A 24,274-nucleotide genomic window follows, 5' to 3' on the forward strand; every position below is an offset into this window, starting at 1 on the left:
AAGTCTAAAGAGCCAGGTGAAGGCGGGAGACAAAGGCCACAGTTATTTAAGATCTAGTGAGTCTCACAGTTATTTGGATCTAAAGACAAAAGGCCTTTCTCAGAAGATTCTCTCAAGCCCTTGGTGTTGCCCTGGGGTTTTTGTTCACCATTGTCACGGAGTAGCTGGCACTCAATGGTCAAAGTAGCTCAAGGTTCATTTCCAAGGTACATATGAGCAAGCCTATGAGCGGCCAGCAAGGGGGACCCAGGAGTCCATCGTGGCGCTCCTATGTGCCCAGGCAGGTAAACCTGTGCTTTCAGCTAGCTGCGGCACCCTGGCCACCTGTCCTCAGCCCCAGGCAGCAGCAGTCTCTTCTCTGGGTAAAGGTGCTGAGTCTTCACAAGTGCTAACACCTCCTCTACCATGCCAATTTAAGGCCATAGATCCAGTGGGGCTCTGTGTGTATCTACCCCTTACAGGTCCAGCTACAAGCCCGCACTTGGGTGTGTCTGTACAGGATGCATTCATCACTGATGGAATGGTTTCACCGGATGTTCACAACTCTGCAAAGGAAGGATTTTTTTTAATAGATAACCAAGCACGCAGAAGTGCCCAGAGACGCCCCCCATCCCCCAGTAAGTGACCATCCCCCGAGTTCAAGCTGCGTCAGCTTTCAAACAGACTCAGAACCACCACGTATCAGCCACAAGTAAACAGGCCCCAGTAGGCACCAATAGCAGATGGCAGGCTGCTTAGACCAGGAGGTGAATGGGGCCTTTGGGATTCTTCCTCAAGAACACCGGAGGGCACACAGGGAGAGATGATAACGTTCACCAAGAGGGAATATCTTGGTGGGCCTCCCCGTTGAGGTGACATTTGAAAGTTTATAAAATGTGTATGTGTATGGCTTGGTGCCAAGCAATCTGAAATAACACTGAGACGGGGTCTCAAGGCCCCCTGCTTGCCCCGGGCCTGAGACAGAAGCTACAATGCGAGAGGGGGACAGGGCTCTGGGTAGCAGGTGTTTGCCTACAAATGCAGAAGGGTCTCCACGTTAACAACCGTGCAGCTGGACCTACACATGCTGGCCATACCATCCCACCCCACTTGGCTGGCTTTGGTCTGCTGCAAAGTGACTCTGATCTGTTTTATGTCAAATAAGCCAGTTTTCATTTGCAAAAAGGGTTCTGTAAAGTCTGTACCAAAGGCTCAAGTATGCTAGAGAGCTAATGATAAAACAAGCAAGGCCTGCCCGGTTCCTTTGTTATTATTAAGTTGCAAATGCTTTTCCTTATAGTAATGGGCAGCCCCGGTGGCGTGGCGTGATCCTGGAGACCCTGGATCGAGTCCCACATGGGGCTCTCTGCATGGAGCCTGCTTCTCCCTCTGCCTGTGTCTCTGCCTTTTTCTCTCTCTCTGTGTCTCTATGAATAAATAAATAAAATCTTAAAAAAAAAAAGAATCTAGACACTAAGTAAACGATGTTTTTTTTTAGATGTAATTATGTGAAAGTGATAGCTGTGAGCACAACACCATAACAAGAAATTTCCCAGACCTTAGCCACCTCAACCCCTTCCCCCCAAAATCAATGTATCTCAATGGATGTTTGCCCCCAGAAAACACTAAACATGTAAGACCTTGCTCTGAGCAACTTGGCACAAGACCCAGTGCAGTGCTTGCCCAAAGGCAACATGACAGCTGAAAAGGGGAGATTCTCTTTCTAAAAAGTAGGGATAACACCCAACATGGCAGAGAAGCCAAACCTAGCTAGTATTCTTTGCTTTAAGAGCAAATACTACTAATAGCAATATAAAATAGCACAGCTGCCATGGAAAACTGTATGGCAGTCCCTCAGAACTTAAATGTAGGATTACCTTATGATCCAGCAATTCCACCTTTAGGGATATAAATAAAGGAACTGAAACTGGGGACTCTACATATCTTTGCACACCAGTGTACACAGTTGTAGTATTTCCAATAACCAAAAGGTGGAAGCAACCCAGTGTCCACCAAAGGATGAATGGATAAACAAAATGTGGTCTATATATACAATGAAATATCACTCAGCCTTAAAAAAAAGGAAATTCTGATACACGTGGATGAACCTCGAAGACATTATCCTGTGCGAAATAAGCCAGTCACAAAAGGACAAAGAGTGTCCTTTACACGAGGTCCTTAGAGTAGTCAAATTCAGTGATGGAGGGTGGAATGATGGTTGCTAAGGGCTGGGGGGAGGGGAGATGTGGTTTATTGGGGACAGAGTTTCAGTTGGCAATGTTGCGAAAGTTCTAGAGATAGATGGTGGTGATGACTGCACAAGTGAATGTACACAAACAGTGAATTGGTGAAAAGGGTAAATTTCATGTATGTATGTTAAACACAATTTTTTTAAAAGGAGAAAAAAAGAAAAACCAAACACTAGAGACTCAGTGATCAGAAGCTGCACACAACACCTGGATGCATGAGTCTGGGGGCCAGAAAGGGGGTATTGAGCGGCCACTCCACCTGTATTTCCCCCTGGCCAGCTGGTCACAGATCAACCCATCACATACAGCTCTGCCCAACAGGTCTGTGGCTTTGGCAATCTGGGCAGGATCACACTGGCTCCTACACAGTTTTAAGAGAAAAAAAAAAAAAATTACTAGGATTTCATTTTATTGTCAAGAAAACCATAACTGAAGCTAGTTAATCCCTTGTGAAATGTCTGCCTTTGAGTGTTCTTCTTTCTTCTGACAATAAAATAACCCTTTGTGATTTCTTTGGGCTAATTCAGAGCTTTCTTCCTCTGTGTAAAAGGTTTTACAAGCCATTTTTTAAAAGTCTCTTAAAGCACAGTTGAACTCTGCACACAAGATTGAAACATTTAATTTTCTCTAAAGAGGCAATCCCCCAACTGGCCCCCCTGGGCTGGAATCACCGAGGTTGAGTTTTCTGCAAACCAGGCTTTGAGCTCAGGCTTTCTCATCTCCTCCAGCATGTCCTGGATGATGACTTGCAGGGCTTTTCCCAGCACGCTGGCTGGGAGCCAATGGGATAGCGGAGGCACGTGGATGAGTGCCGCGCGTCCATTTCCATGATGCAAAGACAGGTAGTAGGTGTACTCGCAGACGTATCTGCAACCACACGAAATGCCATGTTGTTACTCCCTGGGACAACCTCTAACCCCAGGAAAATATAAAGGGACAATGCAGCATCCCCAACGCACGAGGAAGTCCCACTGCCACCCACGGAGGCAGGTTTTGCTGCTCTGCCTCTGAATGACCCCTTTGCTGGGAATGAGCCAGGAAGAGGCTGATTCTTGGTCTCATGGTCCCACAGCCAGCAAGTGGCGGGGCCTGGGAAGGGGCCCGATTTTCAAGCAACCACTCCATGACACCTTTACACCCCGAACCTCTCTCATTCATGTCTACTGAGTCACTGTACAGTGATTCGCTGCATATTCATTCTTGGGGGGGGTGGGGGGGTGGAGGAAAACTACCTACTGGGGGCCAGAGTTGAGAGACCAAGGCGAATTTATCTCTACGTGGGGCTAAAGCAGAACAGTGAACTCACACCCGGGCCCAATAAAGAGAAACAAAGCATCCACAAAACGCTGGTGGCCCTCGAGACACGCCTTCCCGTCTTGCCGCCTGTCCACGCACCGGAGGCCGGGCCGGGCCGGGCCGGGGCGGGGCGGGCATCGCGCACGTGGGCAGCAGCCGCCCCGGGGCGGCCAGTGCCCAGCCAGGCGGCACGGGGCGGCCTCCGCACGACCGGACGCCCGCGGGACGTACGTACCTGCCGGCATCTCCAGAAACGGCCACGGCCACGCCCTCCGGGGCCGCGCGCCGGCTCGCCGCCCTCGCGATGACCCCGGACGCGACCACTTCCGGGCCGCCCGGAAGGCACTCCCCGCGCGCCGGCCGGAAGCCCCGGACGTCGGCGTCCCGGTAGCCGCGGTTCTTGGCGCGCCGCTCCAGGAGGATGGCCTTGGCCGAGGCGTCCAGGCCCACGTGCACCGCGAGCTGCGCCAGTAGACGCGGCAGCCGGGGGTTAGGGAAACCGAGGCCGGCGCTGCTCCCCGGGCTCGGGGGCGCCTGGGGGCTCGGCCGAGTGGGGGCCTCGGCGCCCCGGGGTCCACCCCCGCCCCCCCCCGTCGGGCTCCCCGGGGAGCCTGCTTCCCCCGCGGCCTGCGTCTGCCTCGCCCTGTGCCTCTCATGAGTGAATAAACGAAATGTGTTTGTTTTCAAGGCCCAGATCTGGCACGAGCTCCAGGCTGCCCCGCTGACCTGCCCTCATGAACGCGCCGGAACGGGAGACAGCTGGAGACCGACCCGCGTGGCATTTACTGGGGCTCCTTTGATCCGGGCAGATGCTCTCGCAGGGCGGTGCTCGCCCCTTGTTTTCCCGGGGGGTCGCCCGTCGCCAAGACTAGCCCCGGAGGAGCTTAGCGTTTCGGGGGAATCTTCCATCTCTTTTGTGAGACTCTAATATAAAGGAGTTAGTGACCATGTGATAAAATGTGGTTAGGATTTTGAGAGCTGATTATTATTTTTCCTCTTTGAAAAAAATAGCCACAGAGCGTTTTATCAAAACACCCAGGACGATTGTCTTCATGGTTTGGCGGTGTGTGTTGTGTTAACCTCATCATCCGGCCTTCCTCCTTCGTGGATATTTGTACCAGTTTTTAAAATAATGACTCTGTTTGGATTTAAAAAAAAAAAAAAAAAAAAAAGCCAGGTGTGATGAAGATGGGACCTCTGCCGATGGGCCATCCTCCCAGCCGCTCTTCCAGGCCCCAAAAGTCCTTGTCTCTAGCTTCACCTCAGGGCCAACCTGCCCTGTCTGAGCAGGGCTGGGAAATAACCCAAGGGCCTAGCCGTTGGGTGGAAACTATCTTTGAGTCCTGGCAAGGAATAGAGATTCCATGGATTTTCCTCCTTTTCTCTCTCCCAAATCTTCTTCCAAGATCCACTCTGAATTTTAACTTAAACTTTTACGAACAGACCCAGAACCTTAGAAAAGTGGCTGGGACCATACTGGCGGGGACACGGGAGCTGCGTGCACCTCAGTCAGCCACCCTAGGTCGGGGGTCCAGAGGTTCACAGGCCCTGTAGCTCCACCAAGTCATCACCCCTCACCCCACCCCACCCCCCAGCCTCAGGGCCTTCCCGGCCATCATTTACTTGTGGTTGAAGATCCTCCCAGATTCTGGTGACCCTCTGCTTCACCTCCCTGTAATCTACAGGCAGTTGAAGAATCCGCAGCTCCACCTCCATGCCGCTGTTCAGGCCCAGCTTGGACAGCTCCTGCAGGAAGAAACAGGTAGACTCACCTTTCTTTTTTCTTTTGCTTTGCTTTGCTTTGCTTTTTCTTTCTTTTCTTCTTTTCTCTTTTTTTTTTTCTTTTCTTTTCTTTCTTTCTTTCTTTCTTTCTTTCTTTCTTTCTTTCTTTCTGGAAGGATTTTATTCTTTCCTTTTCTTCTTTTTTTTCTCTAAGACTTTATTTATTCATGAAAGACCCAGAGAGAGAGGCAGAGACACAGGCAGAGGGAGAAGCAGGCTCCCTGCGGGGAGCCCGATGCAGTACTCGATTCTGGAACTCTGGGATCACGCCCTGAGCTGAAGGCAGATGCCCAATCACTGAGCCACCCCGGCATCCCTAGACTCACCCTTCCTGATGGAGGGCTGGGAGAGTCCCTGAAAAGCTAACCCTGGACTCTCTCACTCTGTGCCCAGGGGCCTTCTGTGGGCCTTGACCCTGCCCTCAAGGCGCTCACAGGGCTGCTGCTGTGAGGGGCCCGCAGGAGCCACAGTTCTTGCCTCTCAAGGTCCTGGAAAGCCTGTCCCATTGAGATGTAGATACACCTGAGGCATATTGACCTAGCCTGCTAGAACATTGTCTGCAAAAGGGAGGCAGGGGAGATGTAGAGAGCAGATGGGAGCAAGCCAGATGAAGAAGCAGGGGAAGGGGGTGCCGGGCAGGGACTTCAGAGACACAGGGGAGCACGAGGGCGAGTCTTTGGGAAAATGGTGTGACTTGGCGCTGGGCAGTGGGCGTGGGGCAGTGGAAGCCTTCTTCCGTGTGTCCTGCACCTCCAAGGACAGGATGGTTAGCACCCCTGGACTCAGCTGAGCATTAACTGCCTGTAGCACCACCAGCATTTTGACAAGTAACCCACCAACACCAAGGGTGTATCGGGGAGCACTACACATGGGGAAAGATGGGAACAGCAGCTAGAAACGTCTGTGAGAGCCAGACTGAGTGCTCAGCTAGAGGCTGGACTTTAGCTAAAGCAGAAGGGAGCCAGCAAAGGATTATGCACAGGGAACCAATGGGTCAGAGCTGCCTCCTAAGAGGATAGAGGTGGGAGTGGGCTTGCTGGGTATCACAAGGACTTTGGACCTGCTGAGTTTGAAGGGGAGGGACCCGATTCCTTGGATCTGTGTGTCTGGAGCTCACAGAGAGGATCCTGGGAAGACAGCGGCATGTCAGGACTGCTAAAACATGGGTCTAGGTGAAATCCGGATGGAGTAGGGTGGGGTGACGGGGTGGCAGAGAGAGGAAAGCAGGGCTGTGGAGAAAAGGTCAGGGAGCAAGCGCCCTCCTTCACAGGTGGGAGTCTGGAAGGAAGAAAGCCAGGGAGTGAGATGTTAGGCATGTGCTAGTCCCCATTGGGAAACGTTAAATCAGGAACCTAGGCCCAGTCCTTTCCCTGCTCCAGGAGCCGTGCTTGTCACCAGGATGGTTTGGGATTAGCACCTCTGTTTTCCCTGACTCCCTTCCCTGGCACTTCAGGACATCCAGGAGTGTGCATCCTTGGATGGAGGCTGCAGCCGGGGTTGTCAGGCCTGCCCAAAAGGTCATAGGCAGGACATCCCAGGGCCCTGCCCTCGGCTTCAGAGGGGACAGGCAGGGACAATGTGCCCCCTGCGGGTCTGCCTCTGCTGCATTGTGGGGGGCACTTCTGACTTTCTGGTGTCTGGGTCAGTCCTCGACCAGCTCAGCCTTCCTGAGGGGCTCTGCTCCAAACCCAGTTCCCTCACCTGGCTCCAGTTTTGTTCTCTTCCAAAAGTAAGCACCTAGATCACATCCCCATTTGGGGCCTGAAGGGGGAATTCCTTTGCCTGACTCTGGTGGTGGGAGGTGGGGAGGAGGACCAGTGGCCTGGACGACTGTGGAGGAAGCAGGCCAAGCCTCCACGTGGACATTGCAAGGGCCAGACACACCAAGGGGGTTCCAACTCCTGTGTCCCCACCTTGCCCCCCGCCTTCCTGCGGGGAATGAGTGAGACAAGGAGCAGGGAGGCTGCACAGGGCCCGGCCCCTCCGGCTGCTCCCGGTGCAGGAAGCAAGGCCTGCTTCTCAGAACCCAAACATCTGCGAAGAACTAGTTTCTTCTACTTGGTGGGGTCCTTACGGGGTCTGACTCTGAGCAAAGGCTGCAGAAGAGCTCCAGAACCAAATGGAGTTGCCTGGGAATCTGCTTTCAGAGCTGTCCCCTGAGAAGCTGCAGTGGCTCAGTCATCAGTGGAAACATCGATGACTTATGCTCACTAAGCCTGCAAAGGCGCTACGCCGGAGAGGTGGGCACATCCACCCTGAGCCAGGCAGGCCCAGTCGGGCCCAGCAGCCAGCCGGCTCAGCAGTGACTGGTGAGCGCCTCCTCTTCACAGAGGAATGCAGGCGGCTCCGCCTCTGGGTTGGCATGTGTAAGCCCAGGCCAAAGCAGGCCACAGCGGGAAGGGGGGGCGGGGGGCTTTTTTTCCCTACCTCAGCTTTTTCTTGCCACCCCATACCAAGGCAGTTGAGAGGAGAGGAGAGAGAAAGCAAACCCCTGGACATTTTATAGGTGTCCCAGCCACTGCCTGGGTCCGGGACCAGCTTTTGGGGGCTCCCTTGCATGAGTTTCCTTTGGCTGTCACAACAAAGTGGGTGGCTGAGGACCACACTTGATTATCCAAGCCTGGAGGAAAGAAGTCCAAAATCAAGGTGTCGGCAGGAACACACTCCCTCTGAACCTATAGCCTCACCTGCTCCTTCCAGCTCCCGAGAGCCCCAGGCAGCCCTGGGCTCCTGCAGGGTCTCTGCAGGCCTTCCTGTCATCTTCCCTCTGGGTGAGTCTGTCTCTGAGTTCAGGTTCCCCATTTTATAAGGATGCTTCACCCCTAACACTGTCTGAGGCTGTGCTTCGCAGAGGCTCATGGCATCACTCCTGCCAAAGTAGAAAGTGCAGGGAAGCCAAACTGTAGCCTCCTCGGAATTCACAGAGCCGGCGTGGGATGGACGGCATTCCACATGTGACCTGACACCTCTGTTGTTTTTGTTCTGGTTTGTTTTTTAAAGATTTTATTGGGGCGCCTGGGTGGCTCATCAGTTAAGCATCTGCCTTCAGCTCAGGTCATGATCTCGGGTCTGGGGATGGAGCCCTGCATCCCTGCATCGGGCTCCCTGCTCAGTAGGAAGCCTGCTTCTCCCTCTGCCACTCGCCCTCCTCATGGTCGCTTGCGTGCTCTCTCTCTCTCTCAAAATAAATAAATGAAGAAGACGAGGAGGAAGAGGAAGAGGAGGAGGAGGAAGAAGAGAAACCAGAGCCTTTCTTTCTCTGCCAGATGAGGACACAGCCAGAAGGTGACCACCTGCAAGCCAGGTAGACGGTTCTCACCAGAAACCAAATCTGCCAGCACCTTGATCTCAGGCTTCCAGCCTCTAGAACTGTGAGAAATAAATGTCTGCTGTTTAAACCACCCAGGCTATGAAATTTTGTTATGGCAGCTCGAGCAGACTGATACAGGGGCTTCAGGTCAGTAAGGAGATGGGGCCTAGCGGAGTCTCAGATGCTTGCCCACTCATCCATCCGGCTCTTTATGGAGCTTGAAAGTGCCACACACAGTCAGGGACTGCAGTCAGAATCTGATTTGGGATATTGAGGAACTTTTTCTAACTTGAAATTATGGAGAGAGTCTCCAGGTACTGCCTCATGTGGACAATCAGCTCACTCTCTCATTCCCTCTCTCTCTCTCTCTCACACACACACACACACACACACACACACTTTGGTGTCCTGGGCCACCTACACAGTGCCCATGGCAGACAAAGGAATTTTACCAAATATAAGCCAACTTGATGATCGTCACCACCCTCAGCCTAGAACAAGTAGGGTGCGGGGCAGAAGGGGGGCCCAACTACAGTGCCACAGGGAAAGGCATGGGCTTTGGGGTCAGGAAGACGCTGGTTTGAGACCTGGCTCTGCCAACTTCACTGGGTAAACTCAGACATGTTATTTAGCCTTCGTGCGACTCCGTTTAATTCTCTGTGAAATGGGGAGAATGAAAAGTCGGAAGAGTTTTCATGACTATTGAATGAGAGGGTTCCCCCAAAAGTGCCCAGCACAGTGCCTGGCACATAGTCAGGGCTTTATATGAGGGATCAATGCTTATAATTAATCCATATTAATTTGAGAAAGGCATGCAAGGATTTATTGAAAGTGACATTTAGTAGAATTTGATGAGCCTGGGGCCTGTCAGAAGTGGTGAGTGGAACATTCTGCATAAGCAGAAGGCAGGCCTTCTTTCTGCCGAGAAGGGCTGGTTGCTTTAGCACACAGAGCGTAGGTTCTTTGCAAACGTGGAGGGAGCCAGGGGTTTGTGCCTCCCGGACTGGCACACTTTCTCAGCTAGAAGTGCAGAGTGTTTGTGCTTCTGGAGGGCAGGGACAGAGCCTGGTATAACCACCCTGACCACGGTAGAGTCCAGGGTGCTGTGCTAGCTCGAGGAATGACAAGGCCCCATGGGACGCTGAGCACCCATGCAGAGCCTATAACCCCTCAAAAAAAACCTGAATCCCACCAGTTGCAAAGGTCCTGGGGAAGCAGGGAGCCCGCCTTCTGTCTCCTTCTCCTACTTCTTTCTGTCTCCTCGCAGCCTGAAATCTGGTCACCAGGAACACATGGCAGTTTAACAAAGGGAAATGAAAGGAAGGAAAAAAGACACCAGTTGCTCTCTGAATTTTTTTCAAATCCACGGAGGCTGTGGCACCAACTGGTGTTGTAAAACACTTGCTGTTTTTCCAAAATGTGATGCTTCCCCTATCAGATGAAAGTTCGGGACTAGGACCAGCCAGCAAGAATGCATTTCTTCGTTCAGTCATTCAGGCTGCAGGGCTGCCTGTCCTCTGCTCAGGGCTTGGCATGCCTCAGAGGGTCACATTCTTAGAGGAGTTTCCAACTAGAAATGGGAAGTGATGACAGGATCCTGGTGGGAAGGCCTGGGTGGGCCTCCCACCCTGGGCTGCAGAAGCCCTGGGGTAAGAGAGAAGGAACCCAAATTCTGCTTCTTCCACTCCCAACTGTGTGAGTTTGGCCAAGTCATTGAAACTCACTGAGCCTCAGTTTCCCCAGCTATCAGCCACAGTAAAACAGGACCTCCTTCATATGGGTTGCTGTAAAGGTTAAACTGTGCACAGGGGGTTGCAGTCTGAGAGGGCTGCATGGAGGAGGGGCCTCTGCCCAGGGCTTGGAGGATTAGCAGGAGAGTGCTAGGGAAAGCAAGAGGGAAGCTTGGAGATGTGTGCAGACACTCCTCTCTTCCTTCCTCCCTCCCATCCCTCTTCCTCCCTCTCTCCCTCCCTTTGCAGTGAATTTATTGACACAGGAAAACTCCTGAGAAGGAATAAGTTAAAAAAAAATCAGGATCTCAGACTATTTCCTGGAGTCATTCATGGAAATGAAAACATACTGAAATGGGTATCCCTTGAGGGAAGAGTTGGGGTGATTCTTCTTTTATTATTATTATTATTGGAGTGTAAGTGACATATGTAGGAGAAATTCTCAACTCTTTCTATACTCTTTATAAGATTTTTACAAAGCATGTGTATACTATTTTTCTGGTTCTAAAAGCTTAAAAAAATAGTGCACTATTCAGACTAGCTGCTCCTGAAGAATGCTTGCTGTGTAGGGCACTAAGCCCAGCACCTCCCCACAACCCTCCTGATGAAGTGCTAACAATGCCCCTATTTTACAGATAAAGAAACTGAGGCCCAGAGAGGATATGTTTAAAAGAAGGCACCAGGACTGCTGGGTGGCTCAGTGGTTGAGCATCTGCCTTTGGTTCAGGGGGTTCAGGGCGTGATCCTGGGGTCCTGGGATGGAGTCCTCCGTTGGGCTCCCTGCAGGGAGCCTGCTTCTCCCTCTGCCTGTGTCTCTGCCTCTCTCTGTGTGTCTCATGAATAAATAAGTCTTCAAAAATAAAAATAAAAATAAATAAAGGTGGGAGGAATTCCAGGAAGTAGCCACAAAGGAGATGTTATCGTAACAGTGAGGTCAACTGTTTAAGTAATTTAGGAAATCATAAGTGATTTGGGAAATCTGGGGGTTCTGTTTAAAGGTCACTCTCTGGACACCTGGGTGGCTCAGTCGGCTAAGCGTCTGCCTTTGGCTTAGATCATGATCTGAGGGTTCTGGCATCTGGGATGGAGCCCCGCATGGAGGGAGTGGTTCCTGCTCCATGAGGAGTCTGCTTCTCCCTCTCCCTCTGCCTGCTGTTTCTCCTGCTTGTGCTCTTGCTCTTTCTCTCTCTCAAATAAATAGATAAAATATTTAAATAAAATTTAAAAGATCACTCTCTTTTTCTTAACAATGCCAAGTTCCCTTCTCCATATGACAACTGTCTCAGCATACTCCCAATATCCTTTGAGTCATTCCTCCACACTCATGGGTCATGGTCTGAAAAATCCAGTAAAAAAAACAGAGACCCTATAATCCCCAAACCTCTATCTAGAGCAGCTGTCTCCAAGAATTTTGATCATGTGCCCCATTAGTAAAAAATTTTAGTGTGCATACATAGGCACATATACACATACACAAACACTATCATTAGCTGATGATGTCTTGACATCTCGAGGCATGATACACCCTTCAAGTAGGTTTCATTATTCCTAAGTGGATTTAAATCTATATTTTCAATGGTTTTCTTAATTCCTCCTCTTTTGGCGAGGAGGCAATTTCTTATCAGATGGTCATTGTTTTTATGTAAAGACCTTAGCTGGCAAAGAGCTCGTTGGAGCGGTAGGAAGAGTATCACTGTTTCTTTCACAGGTTTGCATTAATAATATTGTCTTTTATTTGGGGGGTTTTGTAGATTATATTTGAGAGTTCCTTGTCTATAATTTAAAGATTAGGTTAGGGGCACCCAGATGGCTCAGTTGGACACTCATGATCATGGGATTGTGAGATTGAGCCTCTCATCAGGCTACAAACTGGGCATGAAGCCTGCTTAAGATTCTCTCTCCCTATCCCTCTGCCTCTCCCCCCAATCGCTCTCTCAAGTGCATGCACCCACCCCAAGAATATATAAATAACAATTTTTTTAAAAATAAAGATTAATTAAAACCAGTTAACATAATCCTGAAACCCATTAACTCAGCTGAAATACTTGTAATAAATTAAAGTGAATCCGAGAGGGAGAGCCTCTGTATCACCAGTGGCATTCCTTGCCCCAAGGGTGACATGCTCCTTTGGCCCTCTGAAAAAATGTATTATTTTACATTTTGCATCATGTTATGCAGTGTTACAATTCATTTCCCTGCATACATACAAATCAAGGCCAGCATCAGTCTAGCTATGAAATACTGATCAAGGCTAATTTCTTTATTATTTTCATAAACTGAAAACATAAAAAATTCACACCTGTTAGGATGGCCACTATGGAAAAAAAAGAAAAGAAAAGAACAGGTGTTGGTGAGTATGTGGAGAAACTGGAACCCTTGCGCACTGTTGGTGGGAATGCAAAATGGTGCAGCTGCTGTGGACAACAGCATGGAAGTTCCTCAATATATTAAATATAGAATTACCATATGATCCAACAATCCTATTTCTGGGTATATATTCAAAAGAATTGAAAGCTGGATCTCAAAGAGATATTTGCACACCTATGCTCATTGCAGCATTATTCACCATGGCCAAAAGGTGGAAGTAACTCAAATGTCCATCAATGGATGGACGGATGAACAAAATGTGACATACGCTAACAAAAGAATTTTTAAAGATTTTATTTATTTATTCATGAGAGACAAGATTATATTTATTTATTCATGTCTCTGCCATAGGCTCCCCTGCAGGGAGCCCAGTTGGGGATTCAGTCCCAGGACCCCAGGGTCATGACCTGAGCCGAAGGCAGATGCTCAACCACTGAGTCACCCAGGCATCCCTAACAAAAGAATATTACTTGTCCTCAAGGAGGAAGGAAGGAAATTCTGACACATGCTACAACCTGGACGAACTTTGAAGATGTTACGCTAAGTGAAATCAGCTGGTCACAAAAAGACAAATCTCATGTGCCTCCACTTATATGTGGGACCTAAAAGTAAGATGGTGGTCCCCAGGTGTGGGTGGCAGTGGGAAATGGGAAGTTGTTTTCGAGGAGTATTGAGTTTTACTTCTTGAGATCTATTGCATAACAATATGAATATACATAATAAACACTACTGAACTATACCCTTAAAAATGGTAGAGAAGATAAATTTTATATCACAATTTTTGAAAAACATGGAAATGGAAATCCTAATGTCTTTCTCCTAAACCCCAGTGGATCACCTTGCAAACCCTACTATGGAAATGAGCTTGGATCCTCAAGTGGTGTTGATGTAGCAAGTATTGGAATGACCCTGGGGTGGGATGGGGGGGCTGCATCCCTCTGCTTAGGAGCTGGAAAGTAAAGGCTTGCCTCAGCAGGCCTGGGCTGCTCAAACCTACATATTTCCAAGAAAGACCTATCTTTGGGAACGGCCCTTGGCTGGCTCCTGGGAGAAGAGCTCTGAGTTCTTGGGATGTTCTCCCTGCTAGAGTGGTTTTGTATCCCTGAGGCATTGGGTCACCTCCTATTACCTTGACTAGAGTCTCTGCTAACAGCATGATTTGTTTCTGCTCTGAAGTCTGAGTCACTGAGGTCAGCCAGTGAGGGGGCAGGGTACTGCATGCCTATATGACCGACCCCCCATTAAAAACCCAGACTCAGATAAGCTTCCTGGATTGAAAACACTGCACACTTGTTGTCATAGGTCCTGCTGGGAGAGTAACACCTACCCCTAGTACTCCACTGGGAGACAATGCTTAGAAGCTTGTGCCTGATCTCTCCAGGTCTTTGCTCCATGCCTCTTTCCCTTCGCAGATTTTAATCTCGATCATTGTACTGTAGTAAACCATAACTGTGAGTATAGCTGCTTTTCTGGGTCCTAATTCAGGTTTATCACAGAGCCTCAGTGTGATCTTGGGGACCACCTGACACAGAGGCCTCTCAGGGTCTCTTGTGTCCTGACCTGTCTTTAAAATCATCTCTCCTTTCTTTTTTCCTTCTAGCCTTTGGTCTAAACAGGAAAGAAGACAATTTTCTTGGTTTTCATTCATTCATTCATTCATTCATTCATTCATTCATTCATTTTCTCAGTATTTTTTGAGCCCTTCCTTCCACCAGCTATTGTGCTGCCTTGTTTCTACCATGAATAGGAAGTGCTCACAGAGAGTAAATGTCCTCAGAGCAAGTAGAGGGTGGGTAGGAGAGGCCAAGACCAAATAGGAGGACATCATACATTGTAGGAGTTGAGAGAAGAAGTATGGGGCCAGGTGGGTTCAGGTTCAATTCCAGATGTGCCCCCTCAGGCATCAGCTCAAGCACTTGACCTTGGCAAGTGACTTAGAATCTAGGATCCTTGGATGCCTTATCTGTAAAACTGAGGCTTTACCCTTGCATTGGCTCTTCGCAGTGATGCTGCCCCCCGAGGGGGTATCTGACACATGCAGAGTGTTTTCAGTGTTTGGGGGAAAGCTCCATGTCCAGGAGGTCAAGATGTTAAATACTCCTGAAAGCACATTTTACTTTATCCCACACTCTGTATAGAGTGGTCTAATAATAATAATAATAATAATAACCCTACTACCAACAATATAATCACTGAAAAGTTGAAGATAATCTTTGTTTTGTTCTTGTTTTTATCCTCAAATTGCTATGTTTCAAAACCACTCTCTCAGGGCATCTGGATTGCTCAGTGGTTGGGTGTCTGCCTTCAGCTCAGGTTGTGATCCCAGGGTCCTGGGATCAAGTCCCCCATTGGGTTCCCTGCAGGGAACCAACCTGCTTCTCCCTCTGCCTACGTCTCTGCTTCTCTCTGTGTATCTCTCATGAATAAATAAAATCTTTAAAAAAAAAAGACCAAACCACTCTCTCTGTGTGATCATGTCACTAACTAGGTATACTTTTAGGCTTAATAAGTCGATTGGCTTTTAATTTCTATGGACTGCTCTTTTTTTACAAACTTAATTTTGTTTAATTAGTATGTACAATATTCTACATGGTTCCAAAGTTAAATCCACAAAACAAGCTTTATTCAGAGAAATCTAGTCTCTTCCCTTCCCCTCCATAGGAAATCACTTTTTAATTTTATGATTTATATTTCAATCTTTTTATCATCATAAACAAAGAAGGGACATTTATCCAGTACCCGTCCATTCTTAAATATACTTTCCCCATCTTTGTGCATATGTCTTTTCTTCTATCTGCCAGTGTATCTTTGGGAGAGCTTCCTAGGAATTTGCTGGATTATGGGATATAAGCATATGTCACTTTGTCATGTAGTGCCAAATTCCCCTCCATTGGGATTGTACCATGTTGCATTCCCACTAGTAAAGCATGACAATGCCCATCAGCTTCACAGCCTTGCATAGTAGTTGTCATACTTTTGGATTTTTGCCAACCTTATCTTAGTGTAGTTTTAATTTACTTTTCTCTTATGAACAAGTTGGAGCATAATATCACATGGTTGAGAGCCATTTGTATTCCTTTCTCTGTAAAATGTCCTTTCATATCTTTGGTCCATTTCTCCATAGCATTATTCACCACTTTTTTTTTCTATTCATAAAAGCTCTTTATATATTAGGGATATTTCATTTTATTTTAAAAAGATTTTTAATTTATTTATTCATGACAGACACAGAGAGAGGGACAGAGATACAGGCAGAAGGAGAAGCAGGATCCCTGTGGGGAGCCCAATGCGGGACTCGATCCCAGGACCCCGGGACCACACCCTGAGCCAAAGGCAGATGCTCAACCACTGAGCCACCCAGGCGTCCCAGGATATTGCATTTTAACTTAGAATTGTCTCAGCTGCATTTGGCCTGTGAGGACCAGACAGGACTGATTGCGGAAGAGAAAGGATGGGAGGCAACCATCCCCTCTGGGTAGCCAAAGAATAACAGCGCAGAGTCTGCCACGTGCCCAGAGCTGGCCAGAAAGGAAAGTCAGTAGAGATTTGCCACTGGACTTGGATGAATGAATCTCCAGTGGTTTTGTCCCAAGAATAGCGCCACGCCCTCAAGGGCTGTCTACAGCGCCCCCCTCAGCTCCAGGGAGGTCCCAGCCCCCATCTGGGAGCCCAGACAGATTTAGGCTTCTGGGTACCATTCTCGGGGGCCTATGGAGGCCCCAGGTCTTCTCGGCAGCCAGGAGCCGAGGCTTAACCAGACCATCAACACGGTTCACAACAGCGAGGTCAAGGGCGTTCGGGAGAGCTGCTCAGGCTAGAAGGGCTGCAGTTCGTGCTCCTGATGCCCGCTGGGCTGCTGTGGGGGTCAGAGTCAGGAGCGGGGTACTTTAGTTTCATAGCCCTGGCAAGACAGCCTTTTCACAAAATGGATTGCTCTCTGAGTATCAATTTGCCTCCAGACTTTCTGAGTCTGCTCAACTGGAACTTTGCCTCTGCAGCAGAATGGAAACGCACCCTCATTCCGTTCACGTGACTTTTTTCTAGTGAGTGACCCAGCAGAACAATTATCCCAAAGTAATCTTATCCCAGAAGAGCATTCCTCTGGCCTGTCTGGCTTCTAATTAGCTGGAAGCTTGTAATCAAAGGAACCTGGGTTTGACAAGTTGAGGTACAAGTGGGCGTCCTCTTCCTGGCTTGGGTACTGTGGCCCTGGGATGCCATCCCCAGATTTCCAGCAGGTGCTCTTCCTCCTGGAACACTTCCTAGAGCAGCTTTTCCTTGTCACTCAGGTCCTAGCTGAATTTCACCTCCTTCGAGAGGCCTTCCTGGCCCACTTCTGCTAGAGGAGCTCCCCAGGCACACACACCCTCACTGTGTCACCCTAGATTAATTCTTGGTGGCCCTCAGCACTAACTGATATCATCCTGATTAGATTTTACTTCTTTCTGGTCTGTTCTCCACCACAGGAGGCTGGCATCACCAGAGTGGAGGCTCAGGCTCTGGAAACAGGACCCGGCATGCAGCAGATGTGTGCCAGATGTGGAATCAAGCAGGGAGTGACCAGCCTGTCACTGAACTGTGTCCCCACAGATCCCCAGTGGTGGGGTTCTTCACTGGGATTCCAGGATCATTCCAAACAAAACACAATTCTGCCTACTTAGGCTTCCAGAATTTTATCAATGTTTCCAACCACCTACATCTGAAGGTTTGAGTGTCAAAGTGCCTTGTGGGGCACACACACAAAAGGAAACCAGAAGTCTTTGTCATCCAAATGAGCAAGGGGGGACATGTTCATATTTACTTTTATTTTCAGTTTATCTTCCAAAATCGAGTGTAGAGGGGTATTTGACTCCATGATCTATTTATTGGTCACGATGAGAGTCAAACCACGTCACTTGAGGTTCACAATTGTAAGAAACTTGGGAGAGTTTTCCAAACATACACATGTACTCTACTCTTATCAGGATTATTTTCAGTTTCTACAAAGTGACCAGTCAAGAAACTCAAAGGAATTGAGTTGATGACACCTCTCCACTCCTTTCACTGACCTTTGCCTTGATTTAGGAGTGCTGGTTTAATAGGGTTTATTTATTTATTTTTTTAATAGGGTTTATATTAACAATGTGACACTAGTCAAACTAGCAAAGGTTTTGAAAATCCTCACACCCCGTGCTGGAGTGTGTACAAATTGACACATGCGTATTCTCTCTCTACTACTGAAAGGGGGAGTTGGTTTATCTCTTCTGAGAGGTAATATTGTTTCATGTGGTAGAGTAGCTCCAGGATGTCCTCCAGTATGGACTGAATATTTGCGTCCCTCAAAATGCATATGTTGAGGCCCTAATTCCCAATGTGATGGTATTTAGAGGTGGGGCCTTTGAGGGACAATTAGGTTTAGATGGGGTCGTGAGGGTGGGGCCCCCATAATGGGATTAGTGGCCCTTAAAAAGGCATGGTGAGACTAGAACTCTGCACACATGAAAGAAAGTCCATGTGCGGTCATAACCGGAAAGTGGGCCCCCATCAAAAACCCAATCTGACTGGTGCCCTGATCTTGGACTTCCAACCCCCAGTACTGTGAGGAATAAATGTTTGTTGTTTAAGCTCCCAGTCTATGGTATCCTATTACAGCAGCCCAAGCCGACTAAGACTGCTGCCAGTGAAGTGTTCTAATATTCACACCCTGGTGTAATCTCCTCCCATAATGGGTCTGAGCTGGCCTGTGACTCATTTTAACCGAGAGAATTTAGCCAGGCCAGGGCCTACAGCTTTGGTGTCTGGCTACCTTGCCCGAGTGACCTCATGTGGCGAGGACAGAGGTCCTGTGGTCCCAGCACCCCAGTCAAGCCTCCATGCTCTTGCTGCAGCCTCCATCTTAACACAATCACATGAGAGATCCAAGCAAGATCAGTAGAAGAACCGCCCTGCTCAACCCACTTGTCCCACAGCACTGGGAGAGATAACAAAGTGGTATTTGGTTGACACCACTAAGTCTTGGGGTGGTTTGATGTTCAGTAATACCAAGCCGACATAGAGCATGACAATAAAGATAGGGAGAGCTCACACAGTACTATTTTGTTAGGTGGTACATTACAATCTCTTTTCCTCTGTCCTTCCTTGTGGTCTTTGAAGGTCTTGTGTAACTACTCATTTGGAATTGGGAAAAAGAACAACATGTGTTAAAAGCAAGGTGTATGTGTTTTGCTTCCTTGGGAATGTAGCGTTTCTTTAACAATGATAATCCTCCAAATATATTAATTTTGCTCCTGGGCAGTCCCTGTGGCTCAGCAGTTTAGCGCCAACTTCAGCCCAGGGCGTGATCCTGAAGACCCAGGATCGAGTCCCATGTCAGGCTCCCTGCATGGAGCCTGCTTCTCCCTCTGCCTGTGTCTCTGCCTCTCTCTCTCTGTCTCATGAATAAATAAACTCTTTAAAAAAATTTTTGCTCCTACCATGTTCTAAGCCTGTGCTAGGTGCTTGTGAAAACCTGGAGTCCAGGACAGACCACAGAGAAGAAGGGCAGATACCAGGAACAGTGTATCAGAGGAGGGGAAGCAGCCAAGTTCAGTAGCAAATGTGAGCTGAAATAAAGATTTATGGCGAAAGAAGCCAGACACAAATGGACAGATATTGTACGATTCCACTTATATGAGGTAAGTTAGAATAGTGAAATTCATAGAGAAGGAAAGTGGAATGGTGATTACCAGGGGCTTGGGGGAGAGGGGAGATGGCGATTTGTGGTTTAAAGGTGACAGAGTTTCTGTTTGGGATGATGGAAAGTTTTGGAGATGGATGGTGGTAATGGTTGCACAATGATATGAATGTACTTAATGCCATCAACCTGTATACTTCAAAGGATTAAATGGTAAATCTATTATTATGCATATTTTGCATAGTTTAAAAAAATTTATGGACCTTGCCATCATGCTCCACCAGCAACATTTAGCCTGGTTGGAAGCACAGTCTGAAGGAAGACTGAATTCTCAGTGACTTAGCTCAGGCTGACGCCTCCGTCTTTTAGACAGGGCTAAAAATTATGTGAGGATTTAAAAATATATTTATTTATTTGAGAGAGAAAGAGAGAGTATGAGTAATCAGAGGGAGAGGCAGAGGAAGGAGAGGAGAACCTCAAGCAGACTCCCCACTGAGCATGGAGTCCATGTCGGGGCTCAATGCCAGGACCCCGAGATCACCACCTGAGTCAAAATCAGGAGACAGCCACTCAATAAACTGAGCCGTCCAGGTGCCCCTGCTATGTGGGAATTTTAACAAAACCTACTCTTTTCCATACCTGGAAGCCTTCCAGCATGTTATGGTATCAAGATCTAGAACTCATCTTCTCAGATGAGAGCATGAGAGTCTGAAAGGTAACAGTGAGCTGCTGGTTTACTGAAAGTGTCTCAGAGGGATCCTAAAGAGAAGTTCTTGTGGACGGCAGTTACTCCCACTTGAAGGCTGTTTGCAAACCCAAGGCCATCAAAATGTGGATGTCTCCCCAGGAACAGGGGAAGAGGCAGGGACAGGGGAGACTAGACTTTTCTGGAGGCGGGAGTTGGGGGATGGTGAGCCAGTTGGAAGTGGGTCTTACTAAGGAAAGCTCATGATCAAATGTTTATTTGATGTGTACGAGCTAAACTAAGACTTTACGGGTTATTAGTTATTTGGTTGAATGCTCAAATTCAAGCCAACACAGGGAGAAGAAAGGAGGACCTGGTTGACCTGAGCCTCATCTGTACAATGGGAATAATAACCATATGGTATCCATCACAAAGATTATTAAGGACCCCAGAGAGGTCAAGCAAACTGGCAAAAAAGGAGGCTTTAGTGACTGATGGGAGAAATCTGAGTGTGGAACTAGGGCTGGAAACCAGGCAGTGGTAAATTAATAGAAATCATTCTCTCTCTCTCCCTCCTCCTTCTCTCTCTCTCTCTCTCTCTTTCCTTGATCAGTCTGGCTAGAGGTTTATCAGTTTTATTGATTTTTCTAGAAAACCCAGTTTTTGGTTTCTTGATTTTCATTTTTAGGATTCTGTTCATTTTCACTGATTTCTGCTTTGCTCTTATTCTCTCCTTTCTTCTCTTTAGTTCAGGTTTAATTTGCACTTCTTTTTCTAGTTTCTTGAAGTAGAAACTGAAGTCATGATTTGAGACCTTTCTTTTTTTTAAGATTTTATTTATTAATTCATGAGAGAGGCAGAGACATAGGCAGAGGGAGAAGCAGCCTCCTTGCAGGGAGCCTGATGCAGGACTCGATCCCAGGACCCTGGGATCACAACCTGAGCCAAAGGCATTCAACCACTGAGCCACCAAAGTGCCCTGAGACCTTTCCATTGTTCAGTGCTACAAATTTCCCTCCAAGATCTGCATTAGCAGCATGCCATGAGTTTTTTATACACTCTGCTTTAATTTTCATTCATTTCCAAAGACTTTCTAACATCTCTTTTCACTTCTTTGAGCCATGGCTTGCTTGCTTACGTATTTATTTATTTAAATATTTTAAATATTTTATTTATTTATTCATGAGAGACACAGAAAGAGAGGCAGAGACATAGGCAGAGGAAGAAGCAGGCTCCAAGGAGCAGCTCGGAGGGGCTCGGGCGGCAGCTCCGCAGAGGGGGTTGCGCGGCGGCGGCCCGGGAGCGCGAATCCACCAGCGCAGGCCCGGGAGCACTGGGCGCCAGGACACAGCCCAGGATCCGGCCTCCCCCCGGGACAGGCAGAGGCCGGGAGGGCCCAGGACAGCAAGGAAGCTCCTGCCCCGAGCTGAGCAGATCAGCGGCCCCGCCCCGGAGCCTCCAGGCCCTGCAGATGGAGAGCTCCAGAGTTACTGCCGGAGCTGACACCAGGGCTCCAGAGCTGCCAACGCCACTGGGGTTGTTCCTCCTGGGGTCTCACGGGGTAAACAACCACCACTGAGCCCTGCACCAGGCAGGGGGCAGAGCAGCTCCCCCAAGTGCTAACACCTGAAAATCAGCAGAACAGGCCCCTCCCCCAGAACACCAGCTAGATGGACAAGTTCCAGGGGAAGTCAAGGGACTTAAAGTACACACAATCAGAAGATACTCCCCCATGTTTTGGTTTTTTTTTTTTTTTTTTTTTTTTCTGCTTTTTGATTTGTTTGCTTCCCCACCCTTTTTTCCCTTTCTTTCTTTTTCTTCTCTCTTTTTTTCTTCCTTTTTTCATTTTTCTTTTTCTCTTTTCTTTCCTTCTTTATCTCCTCTCTTTTTCTCCTTTTCCCAATATAACTTGTTTTTGGCCACTCTGCACTGAGCAAAATGACTAGAAGGAAAACCTCACCTCAAAAGAAAGAATCAGAAACAGTCCTCTCTCCCACAGAGTTACAAAATCTGGATTACAATTCAATGTCAGAAAGCCAATTCAGAAGCACTATTATACAGCTACTGGTGGCTCTAGAAAAAAGCATGAAGGACTCAAGAGACTTCATGACTGCAGAATTTAGATCCAATCAGGCAGAAATTAAAAATCAATTGAATGAGATGCAATCCAAACTAGAAGTCCTAATGATGAGGGTTAACGAGGTGGAAGAACGAGTGAGTGACATAGAAGACAAGTTGATGGCAAAGAGGGAAACTGAGGAAAAAAGAGACAAATAATTAAAAGACCATGAAGATAGATTAAGGGAAATAAACGACAACCTGAGGAAGCAAAACCTATGTTTAATTGGGGTTCCCGAGGGCGCCGAAAGGGCCAGAGGGCCAGAATATGTATTTGAACAAATCATAGCTGAAAAATTTCCTAATCTGGGAAGGGAAACAGGCATTCAGATCCAGGAAATAGAGAGATCCTCCTCTAAAATCAATAAAAACCTTTCAACACCTCGACATTTAATAGTTAAGCTTGCAAATTCCAAAGATAAAGAGAAGATCCTTAAAGCAGCAAGAGACAAGAAATCCCTGACTTTTATGGGGAGGAGTATTAGGGTAACAGCAGACCTCTCCACAGAGACCTGGCAGGCCAGAAAGGGCTGGCAGGATATATTCAGGGTCCTAAATGAGAAGAACATGCAACCAAGAATACTTTATCCAGCAAGGCTCTCATTCAAAATGGAAGGAGAGATAAAGAGCTTCCAAGACAGGCAGGAACTAAAAGAATATGTGACCTCCAAACCAGCTCTGCAAGAAATTTTAAGGGGGACTCTTAAAATTCCCCTTTAAGAAGAAGTTCAGTGGAACAATCCACAAAAACAAGGATTGAATAGATATCATGATGACAGTAAACTCATACCTTTCAATAGTAACTCTGAATGTGAACGGGCTTAATGACCCCATCAAAAGGCACAGGGTTTCAGGCTGGATAAAAAAACAGGACTCATCTATTTGCTGTCTACAAGAGACTCACTTTAGACAGAAGGACACCTACAGCCTGAAAATACAAGTTTGGAGAACCATTTACCATTCAAATGGTCCTCAAAAGAAAGCAGGGGTAGCCATCCTTATATCAGATAAACTAAAATTTATCCTGAAGACTGTAGTGAGAGATGAAGAGGGACACTATATCATACTTAAAGGATCTATCCAACAAGAGGACTTAACAATCCTCAATATATATGCCCCGAATGTGGGAGCTGCCAAATATATAAACCAATTAATAACCAAAGTGAAGAAATACTTAGATAATAATACACTTATACTTGGTGACTTCAATCTAGCTCTTTCTATACTCGATAGGTCTTCTAAGCACAACATCTCCAAAGAAACGAGAGCTTTAAATGATACACTGGACCAGATGGATTTCACAGATATCTACAGAACTTTACATCCAAACTCAACTGAATACACATTCTTCTCAAGTGCACATGGAACTTTCTCCAGAATAGACCACATACTGGGTCACAAATCGGGTCTGAACCGATACCAAAAGATTGGGATCGTCCCCTGCATATTCTCAGACCATAATGCCTTGAAATTAGAACTAAATCACAACAAGAAGTTTGGAAGGACCTCAAACACTTGGAGGTTAAGGACCATCCTGCTAAAAGATGAAAGGGTCAACCAGGAAAATAAGGAAGAATTAACAAGATTCATGGAAAATACTGAGAATGAAGATACAACCATTCAAAATCTTTGGGATGCAGCAAAAGCAGTCCTAAGGGGGAAATACATCGCAATACAAGCATCCATTCACAAACTGGAAAGAACTCAAATACAGAAGCTAACCTTACACATAAAGGAGCTAGAGAAAAAACAGCAAATAGATCCTACACCCAGGAGAAGAAGGGAGTTAATAAAGATTCGAGCAGAACTCAACGAAATTGAGACCAGAAGAACTGTGGAACAGATCCACAAAACCAGGAGTTGGTTCTTTGAAAGAATTAATAAGATAGATAAACCATTAGCCAGCCTTATTAAAAGGAAGAGAGAGAAGACTCAAATTAATAAAATCATGAATGAGAAAGGAGAGATCACTACCAACACCAAGGAAATACAAACGATTTTAAAAACATATTATGAACAGCTATACGCCAATAAATTAGGCAATCTAGAAGAAATGGACGCATTCCTGGAAAGCCACAAACTACCAAAACTGGAACAGGAAGAAAT

At 47.4% G+C, this 24,274-nt stretch overlaps 1 protein-coding gene and 1 long non-coding RNA gene across 5 annotated transcripts in view; one reads left to right on the forward strand and one right to left on the reverse strand.

Annotated features, from left to right (window-relative positions):
- Positions 1-2,831: 2,831 nt before the first annotated feature.
- PGPEP1L (pyroglutamyl-peptidase I like) overlaps positions 2,832-24,274 on the reverse strand; it is a 45,203-nt gene continuing 23,760 nt past the window's right edge. Inside the window, exons 3-5 of one of the 4 annotated variants that reach the window (XM_077870139.1) lie at positions 5,148-5,270; positions 3,760-3,986; positions 2,832-3,095 (exon numbers count right to left, since the gene is read on the reverse strand). In XM_077870139.1, coding sequence (XP_077726265.1) covers positions 2,846-3,095; positions 3,760-3,986; positions 5,148-5,270 — 600 coding nt within the window. In that variant the 3' untranslated portion in view covers positions 2,832-2,845. The other 3 variants (XR_013363800.1, XR_013363801.1, XR_013363805.1) reach the window with 3 other exon arrangements.
- On the forward strand, positions 3,868-8,707 carry LOC144296864 (uncharacterized). Its single transcript, XR_013363806.1, has 3 exons — positions 3,868-4,013; positions 4,213-5,286; positions 8,505-8,707. It is a non-coding gene; the product is annotated as an uncharacterized LOC144296864 (long non-coding RNA).

The sequence above is a fragment of the Canis aureus genome, chromosome 2, assembly GCF_053574225.1.
Source record: "Canis aureus isolate CA01 chromosome 2, VMU_Caureus_v.1.0, whole genome shotgun sequence".
NCBI classification, from domain to species: domain Eukaryota; kingdom Metazoa; phylum Chordata; class Mammalia; order Carnivora; family Canidae; genus Canis; species Canis aureus.